At 54.9% G+C, this 9,807-nt stretch overlaps 1 protein-coding gene across 1 annotated transcript; it reads left to right on the top strand.

Moving 5' to 3' along the window:
• The first annotated feature begins 7,304 nt into the window (after positions 1-7,304).
• LOC113407639 (E3 ubiquitin-protein ligase NEURL3-like) lies at positions 7,305-9,491 on the top strand. Its single transcript, XM_029912569.1, is given in 4 exon segments — positions 7,305-7,803; positions 8,494-8,568; positions 9,179-9,445; positions 9,448-9,491. Coding segments are annotated over 4 exon segments (885 nt in total).
• The last annotated feature ends 316 nt before the right edge of the window (positions 9,492-9,807 follow it).

The following is a 9,807-nucleotide window of genomic DNA, read 5'->3' on the forward strand; positions in this document are numbered from 1 at the left end:
GTGAGCGGCTGTAGCGAGGGAGTGACAGGAATAGTGGATATAATCCAGGCCGTGTTCTGCTCTGAGTTTTGTCTCCCATTCACAGCACTGCTGGCCAGCATGGACAGGTCACAGCAGGCCTCCAGCCCACTCACTGCCCAGCCCCGGGGCAATACCAATTGTACCACCAGCGCCTGGAGTGAACCAGTCTGAAAGGTGACAGGCACTGGGTCCTGTTAGCCAGGGACTTGGGCATAAGGGGCCACGGCCATTGAGTTCAATGGGAGCTCCCTGCACTGGTGCCAGGACAGGATCTGGTGAGGAGAGAGAGCCTCCAGGGAGCATATTGTAGATCTACCAAGTGCTCAGCAGAGCCTGTAAGTGCCTTCAGGAGGGGCTGTCTCTCCATTCTGTGCCTGCGCAGCTGCCGGCACAATGGGGCCTCGGGCCAGACCTTCCTGCCGTGCAGGCAATGAGAGCAGCAGTGCCTAGGCCTGAGCAAACAATCAGCGAGGGCAGGCCGCTGCCCCGAGGAGTGTACAGTTACTCAGCCCTAGTGCAGACACAGGCAACAGCTCGGGGAGGGAACGCAATGGTCGGTGGTGTGGAGACCAGCCGAGGCGGGTGGGTTGGTGAAGGAGGAATCTGACGGGAAGGGAGGAGGGGGCTGCCAGGCAGGTGTGGCCAAGGAACCTGCGGCAAACCTAGGAGGTTGCAGATGTGAAGCCAAGGGGCCTGATCCTGCTCTGAGGTGTAAGTCAGGAGTCATTCCAGGGCAGTTTTCACTGTGCAGCGGAGCAGGGATTCTGGGCCCAGACTGGGGGAAGGAGAAGAGCAACCAGCTGCCCAGACACCCTGAACACACTGTTAGGAACAAACCGTCGCCTGAGCGGGTGAAGCCAGGAGGAGCCCTGGAATCTGGCTGAACAGGCATTCTCTGCCTGTGGGCGAAGGCAGCCGTTCCTCACTACGTGCACAGAGAATTGGCAGAAATGGCATGGAAGCCCTTCAATTTGACAGATTTCACATTGGCCAGCACATGTGGCCAGGTGGGAGCTGGGCGTTCCAGCCAGACCGCTGGGAGCTACTCTAGCATCAGTAGCTATATTACAGCTGCACCTCGTGGCCCTAATCAAAGGGTCAGGTTTGGGGTCCCATTATGCTGTGCGCTGTACAGACATGACATGGGCCAGATCTGCACCTGGGGTAAATGGTAGCTTCAGTTGCTGTGGTCTATGGGTAACATTTTTAAATGATGCAGGAGAGTAGGTCCCATTTTCAAAAGCAACGGAGTCAATTAGGGTCAGATTTTCAAAGGGGTTTAGGCCCCTATAGATGCAGTTTAGTGCCTGCAGGGATTTGCAAAGCACCCGGCTCCCATTGAATTCACATGGGATGGGAGCCCAGGCGCTTTTGACAATCTCACGAGTCACCTATTTGCATATTAGGTGCCTAAGCGTGGTTACAAATTTGGCCCTTAGGAGCCTAAATTTCATTGAAAGTCAATGGGACTTAGGGGCATAATTGTCCAAGTCCCTTCTGAAAATGGCTCCTAAATCACTAGGTCCTTTTTGCACAATGTGACATGGATGGAGCGGCACCGATTTATACCAGCTGAGGATCTGGCATGTTAAGGGATGAGCCTTTCCCTACCGCAGAGAACTTGCACTCACGATAGAGTGATTTCCCCCCCTCTCTCCTCAGCCCTGATCTGCAGCCCCTTCTGCTCATGCCCCTGTGTGCTGACCAGTCTGAGACCAGAGGGATGGCCACACTGGGTGGTACTTTTATGACACAAATAGGGTCTTCAGTGCTTGCTTTAGGTGTTCATTTAGGTACCAAACTAATTTCACTTGTGCCCTGGGTTGGGAGGAGAATGTCAGGCCATAGCATAAAGCCCTGGTGCTCTCTTTCCCTCACTCTGTTTCACTCTTCTGCATCCCTTTCTCCTCTGCCCTCCTCCCCAGAAGGAATCACAGACAGACTACACTCCCCTCTCAACCCTGCCAGCACAGCCTAGGCCAGGCCAGGCTCTGGGGCTGGAGCAAGGTGGGGCTAGGAGACTTGTTCCCTCTAGAGCAGGGATTCGGAGGCTCCCGTGCAACATGCCATAAAAACTCTATGCCCACCCCCCGCCATGCCACAACAGCTGTTTTTCTGCATAGCCAGTGGATTAACAGCTGTATTAAACGGATACTTATACAGCTACACACACACACATCTATAATCATAGAATCATAGAAGATTAGGGTTGGAAGAGACCCCAGGGGGTCATCTAGTCCAACCCTCTGCTCAAAGCAGGACCAATCCCCAACTAAATCATCCCAGCCAGGGCTTTGTCAAGCCGGGCCTCAAAAACCTCTAAGGAAGGAGATTCCACCACCTCCCTAGGGAACCCATTCCAGTGCTTCACCACCCTCCTAGTGAAATAGTTTTTCCTAATATCCAACCTAAACCTCCCCCACTGCAACTTGAGACCATTGCTCCTTGTTCTGTCATCTGCCACCACTGAGAACAGCCGAGCTCCATCCTCTTTGGAACCCCCCTTCAGGTAGTTGAAGGCTGCTATCAAATCGCCCCTCACTCTTGTCTTCCGCAGACTAAATAACCTCAGTTCCCTCAGCCTCTCCTCGTAAGTCATGTGCCCCAGCCCCCTAATCATTTTCGTTGCCCTCTGCTGGACTCTCCAATTTGTCACATCCTTTCTGTAGTGGAGGGCCCAAAACTGGATGCAATACTCCAGATGTGGCCTCACCAGTGCCGAACAGAGGGGAATAATCACTTCCCTCAATCTGCTGGCAATGCTCCTACTAATGCAGCCCAATATGCCATTAGCCTTCTTGGCAACAAGGGCACACTGTTGACTCATATCCAGCTTCTTGTCCACTGTAATCCCCAGGTCCTTTTCTGCAGAACTGCTATGACGAAGTGGGAACGTTCTTAATGTTTTCTCCGAATACTATGTGGTGCTCAGTTTCCCCTATGCATTTCTTAAGTATCTAGGTGGTGAGATAAGGTGTGTGATTGTTGCAGAGCCCTAGAGGGCCAGTGTGACGCTGTCTGCACAGAGAATGGCTGACACCCTGTCTTCTGGCAACTGATGGCCTGGGCCCCTCCCCTGCAAGGTGCCAACTGAAGGTGTTGGAGAACAAAGAAATCAGGTGGCCTCCTTGCCCAGGAAAGAGACAAAGGCCAGAGGAGGAGCTGGAGGGGGTTTCAGTTTGGAGCTGGCTGGGGAAATGGAGGGAGGCCCAGAACCGGGATCTGGGCTTCCTGCCCCCCAAGATGGACCTGACTGAGGGGTCCTGTTCTCTGTACCTACAAGCTCTATTTTAGACTGTGTTCCTGTTGTCTAATAAACCTTCTGTTTTACTGGCTGGCTGAGAGTCACGGTGAATCGCAGGGGTGGGTTACAGGGCCCTGACTCCGCCACACTCTGTGACAACCTACTTAGCCAGTCGGTCCCCAGTCTGTAGCAGTGCATGGGATTCTTCTGTCCTAATGCAGGACTCTGCACTTGTCCTTGTTGAACCTTAGATTTTTTTTTTAGCCCAAGCCTCCAATTTGTCTAGGTCACTCTGGACCCTATCCCTACCCTCTAGTGTATCTACATCTCCCCCCAGCTTTGTGTTATCCACAAACTTGCTGAGGGTGCAATCCATCCCATCATCCAGATCATTAATGAAGATGTTGAACAAAACCGGCCCCAGGACTGACCCCTGGGGCACTCCACTTGGTACCCGCTGCCAACTCGACTTTGAGCTGTTGATCACTACCATTGAGCACGACGATCTAGCCAGCTTTCTATCCACCTTATAGTCCATTCATCCAGCCCATACTTCTTTAACTTGCTGGCAAGAATACTGTGCGAGACCGTATCAAAAGCTTTGCTAAAGTCAAGGAATAACACGTCCACTGCTTTCCCCTCATCCACAGAGCCAGTTATCTCCTCATAGAAGGCAGTCAGGTTGGTCAGGCATGACTTGCCCTCGGTGAATCCTTGTTGACTGTTCCTGATCACCTTCCTCTTCTCCAAGTGCTTCAAAATGGATTCCTTGAAGACCTGCTCAATGATTTTTCTGGGGACTGAGGTGAGGCTGACCGGTCTGTAGTTCCCCAGATTCTCCTTCTTCCCATTATTAAAAGATGAGCACTATATTTGCCTTTTTCCAATCATCCGAGACCTCCCCCAATCGCCATGAGTTTTCAAAGATAATGGCCAATGGCTCTGTAATCACATCAGCCAATTCCCTCAGCACCCTTGGATGCATTAGATCCGGCCCCATGGACTTGTGCATGTTCAGCTTTTCTAAATAGTCCTTAACCTGTTCTTTCACCACTGAGGTCTGCTCACCTCCTCCCCATACTGTGTTGCCCAGTGCAGCAGTCTGGGAGCTGACCTTGTCTGTGAAGACCGAGGCAAAAAAAGCATTGAGTACTTCAGCTTTTTCCACATCATCTGTCACTAGGTTGCCTCCCTCATTCAGTAAGGGTCACACACTTTCCCTGACCTTCTTCTTGTTGCTAACATACCTGTAGAAACCCTTCTCGTTACCCTTCACATCCCTTGCTAGCTGCAACTCCAATTGTGCTTTGGCCTTCCTGATTATACCCCTGCATGCTGGAGCAATATTTTTATACTCCTCCCTAGTCATCTGTCCAAGTTCCCACTTCTTGTAAGCTTCCTTTTTGTGTTTAAGCTCACCAAAGATTTCACTGTTAAGCCAAGCTGGTCGCCTGCCATATTTGCTATTCTTTCTACACATCGGGATGGTTTGTTCCTGCAACCTCAATAAGGCTTCTTTAAAATTCAGCCAGCTCTCCTGGACTTCTTTCCCTCTCATGTTGTTCTCCAAGGGGATCCTGCCCATCAGTTCCCTGAGGGAGTCAAAGTCTGCTTTTCTCAAGTCCAGGGTCCGTATTCTGCTGCTCTCCTTTATTCCTTTTGTCAGGATCCTGAACTTGACCATTTCATGGTCACTGCCTCCCAGGTTGCCACCCACTTCTACTTCCCCTACCAATACTTCCCTGTTTGTGAGCAGTAAGTCAAGAGGAGCATGGCCCCTAGTTGGTTCCTCCAGGACTTGCACCAGGAAGTTGTCCCCAACACTCTCCAAAAACTTCCTGGATAATATACAAAAGAAAAGGATAATATAGGTACAAAAATAAAAAAACCTGAATATTAAGTTCAAATATTAATATGCCTGAACCCGGCTGCCCGGGGCTGAATCCCGAGCCCTGCCATGCAGGGCCCCTGTGGCATGGGGACCTGGCCAATTACCCTGCTTGCTGCCCCCTAACGCCAGCCCTGCTGCAGCCGATAGGTTCCAATGTACCATTCAGGAAAATGAACACACTTATTTTGGGGGAACCCCAAAACCTGCTCACGGCCCCCTGAGCCCCCAGTTGAGAGCCGCAGGGCTAAAGGGCTCTTTCACCCGGGCACGGGCCAGAATCTTTAGGGGGGTGGGCAAAATCGCAGACCGTTTGGCTGCCTGTCTGGCTAGAGTTTGCTTTGGCACCCGTCACCGTCGTGTCTAAGGCTGGGATTTTCAGCTCCCACTGACAGCCGATGGGATTTTGGTGCCTGACTCCCTTTGGCCTTTGAAAACCCCAGCCTAAGGCTGTGGCTACCCTAGAGTTTACAGTGGCACAGCTGTTCCCAGGCCGACGGGAGAGAGCTCTCCCGTCAGCTTAACCCCTCCAGCCCCAGCGAGCGGCAGGAGCTATTCGGCGGGAGGAGACGCTCCCCCGCCGACACAGCGCTGTGCACACGAGCGCTTGGGTCAGTGTAACATACGTCGCTCGGGGGGTGGTTTATTCACACCCCTGGGTGATGTAAGTTCTGCCACCATAGGCTGTAGTGTAGGCGTAGCCGTAACAGCTTTCTTGCTGCTCAAATGCCTCTTCCCGGCGGCACAGTATCTGGGGAGGAAGCCGCATTTGTTTACATAGCTTGTGTGCCAGCTGGCTGTTGGGGAGCCAGTGGAGTCACAAGCCCAGGCTGCAGATACATTCTGGGGTTGTGATTAGCTGCTGCACCCCGTGATTGGCCAGACAGCAAGGGTGATACATCTGGACATGGGGAGGAGAAGTCATAGTTGCCTATATAAGACAAAGCCCCTAATATCGGTAGCTGTGGTCACCCTCCCCAGTGAGGCAGCCAAACCTCTCCCGGTGAATGACCCTGACAGTGCCCCAGTGCTCCTGGTTACCCAGATCTCTCATTGCCCGGCTCAGAACCTTTCACTTTCTGTCTGACTTGAAGTCAAATCCACAGTGAATTCAGATAAGCACCAAGGTTGTTTTTCCTCTCAACATGATTAGTATCTATGACTCAAGAGACAGGACTCCTGGCCAAGGAGGAACAAGGGTCACAGCTGCAGCTGGCCTAGAGAGATAGTGCACAGCAGGGAGATGAACTTTCCTTCCTCGGGATAAACAGCCTGGGAAAAGGATGGGATCAACACAGGGAATTCCCCACGGGAGGGGAATTCCAGCCTAGGAGATTGAATTCTCCTCTCAACCCAGGAGACCAGGCCCTTCCAGGGTAGGGCTAAGGGGGACCGAGGAATCAGCATGAGAAACGTCAGGACTGAACTGATACGTGCTCAGGAGATGGTGTTGCTTTCATGGCATGCTGAGGGATCCCTGGTGCATCAATACGAAGAAGGCTGCGAGGGGAGGAACATGGGGAGTGGGTTCAAGAGGGGTGTAGTCCCTGAGGGCAGAGGACCCTGCTGGCGTTGGTGGGTGGGGTTTTGAAACAGGCAGATCAGACAGTTCTTGGCATGGTCCCTTCTGCTTGGTGGCTTGGGGAAGACAGCGCTGGGGTCAGGCTCTTGAAACCCCACAGGAAGATGGGCCCAAGTCCACCTTGAACTTGATGGTGGGAGCAAGATACGTGTCCTGTGGTTCAGAGGCAGAGCAGTGCAGGGAGGAGGCCGGTCTCTACAGATAAGGGGGGGGTCTGCTGTCAGGGGCTCTCAGCCTCTCCCAGACAAAGACCCTTCCCCCATCTCACCAGAACCCCCTTCCATTTAACACTACGGGAAGGGCAAGGTGGCTGTGACCCCTACATTGCAAACACTGCATGGGCGTAGCTGTGGAGTAACCCCACGGCAATCTGGGGGGGGACATGGTGTCACACTGGAGCCTAGTCTCCAGCGCTCTGCCCCCCAAGCCTGGAGGGCCTGTGGCAGGAGGCGGAGTGCACTGGTTAGATGGGGCTGCAGATGCTTGGCCTGGCAGGACTGGGCACAGAACATCTAGCAGCTGCACGGAGCATCACTAGCTCATTCCTTCCTCCTGTGTCTCACATAGGCATGGAGAATAGTGACGGGGACGCTTCCCAGGCCCTCTTCTTCCACCCCTTCACGCATGGCTCCCAGGTCCTCCTGGATGAGTTCCACCATGTGGCTGAGCGGGTCAGCAGCTTCCATGACGGCATCGTCTTCACCAACCGGCCCATCCAGCTCCACGAGAAAGTGACGCTGAAGATCTTGAAGAAGGAGGCCCGTTGGCATGGGGGGCTGAGGGTGGGCTTCACCTCCATGGACCCCTCCAAGATGGACCCTGGTCACCTCCCTCCATTTGTGTGCCCCCACCTGGTCATGCAGGGGAAGACCTGGGCTGCAGTCCTGCCAGACCAGTGCATAGAGGAAGGCACCATCCTCATGTTCTGGGTGGACCACAGAGGCAGAGTTTTCTTCCGCAGCCAGCAAGAGGCCCGGAATTTGCCCCTGCTGACGGGCGTCCCCGTGAGAGGCCGTCTCTGGGCCGTCATTGATGTCTATGGACAGACCAAGGCGGTCCAGCTTCTGGGTGAGCATGCAGCAGCACTGGCTGGGGACTGATGCCTTGGGCTCACGGTCCACACAGCACATCTGAGGAGATGTTTCATTCCCTTCTGCATGGGCTGCAGGGGCCACCCCACACAGGGTGGGATTGACGGGCAGCTCAGGGAGGGAAGCCAGGGGATGACAGACATGGCGACGACTGGCTGCCCTTCTTGGCTCAGACAGGGGGAGCTCTGCAAGGCACAGCTGCCCTTTGGAGTGTGGGCATAGAGAGGCAGAATGCCCTGCCCTGACTGCCCCACCTCACACCCCACTGACTGCAGGGGCTGCCCACACCGCCCCACACCCTGGCTGGGGGGGATTTCAGAGGAGGCCGAAGGATCTATGTGACCTTGGCTAATCCCAGCCCATTTTCTGTCTCTGCCCATGGTGGGGGTCTCGGAGGGCAGGAGCAGGGTGGGTGTGAGGAGAGGGTGGGGATTCCCACATTGCATGAACGCCGATCTCCCTGGGAGGTGCGATCCGATTTCCTGCCCCTCCGGGGCTTGGCACAGACACTGCCCTGGAGGGCTTGGCCCGGCAGCTCAGGGGGCTGTTGCAGGGTGGACTCTGGCCCCCTGGAGTGAGCAGCCAGGGACTCGTTCCCTCTGGGGTCTGTCGAGAGAGGTTTATATTCATTGAGGCTAATCCTGGACTCTGTGTTTTCCTCTCCTAGATCCCACAAGGTCCCGTGGAGGCATCTGTGATCCCACCCCAGCCCCCAGGCCGTCGTATCCTGCCAGGCCTCATGGTCAGTGGCTGAAGGTGGCTCTGACCACCGGCTCCTTCTGCTCCATTTCCTCTGGGGGCATGGAGCCGACCCAGGACGGGCCATGTCCCTACATACATGAGAACGGCCAGTCTGGGGCAGCCCAATGGTCCAGCTAGCCCAGGATCTCATCGCTTGGTGCTGTGCCTGGCCTGTGGTCAGCCTGCCCGGACAGAAGGCCCTTGTAGTCCTAGGAGCTCTGTTGGTGTGGAAGCGCTGCCCATCTGTCCGTTCTGGAAGTCCCAGCAGAGACGGGCTCCCTCACCTCCACTAACCACTGAGGGTCACCTGAGCAGCCAGGGATTGTTAACCCCAGCCCCAGGCGCATGGTCGGAAGCGAAGGGGACAGCCCTCGGCCAGGCTGTGTCACTGGGTCAGCTGAGGGTGTGTCCACAAACTAGTTATCAAACCACTGTTGCAGCAGTTGTGTGTGGGGGGGTCATTCCAAGGTGGAGGGAAAATCTCTCTGATCCTAGCTCACTAGTGCCCAGGAGCTCTCGAGGGCTGGGAGAGGTGGGATAGGGCAGGACATTAGCCCAGCAGGGGAAGATGCCTCGCCTGCCCCTTTAACGCCATGCTCCTGTCTCCGCAGCGCCGGCGTGCAGAGATTACAGCTCTCTCCTGGGAGGCGACGTGGAGGAGTGCGTCATTTGCTGCTCACACGAGGCCAACGCTCTGCTGCAGCCCTGCGGCCACGCCACCCTCTGCCACTGTTGTGCTCAGGAGGTGTTCCACAACAACCAGCCTTGCCCCTTCTGTCGGGAGCAGATACAGGACATCGTCCAGGTCATCCCGGGACCTCCAGCTCCTGTCACATGTCTGCCTGTTGGGAACCAACTGTGGCCAGGAGGATGGATGGAAGCGGGGGTGGGGGAGTTTCTGCAACCTGCCCCAGTGAAGAGTAGAGCTCCTCCCCCCAGCACAACCCTGCTGCTGGCTCCCCTTGCTGTGGCCTTGGCCATGTCTTCTCCGCCCCCCTCACTCTCTGCACCTTACACGGGTGATGATTCTCCTATACTCTCCCTGGCCAGGCTGTTCATAACACAAGCAATTCGCCCAGAGCAGGGGAGCCGGGAGCAGCCCCCATGACGAGGGACTCAGCCCAGAGGAAGCAAGGAAGGTGATGAGGAAACAAGGAAGGGAGGCAGGGGCCCACGGGAAATTTTCATGGGAGCCAGAATTAGTGTGCCCAGTTCATCTCCTGCCCGTGTAAATAGCACT

This window comes from Terrapene carolina, unplaced genomic scaffold (assembly GCF_002925995.2).
Source record: "Terrapene carolina triunguis isolate 2854851 unplaced genomic scaffold, T_m_triunguis-2.0 Scaffold49, whole genome shotgun sequence".
Lineage (NCBI taxonomy): Eukaryota > Metazoa > Chordata > Testudines > Emydidae > Terrapene > Terrapene triunguis.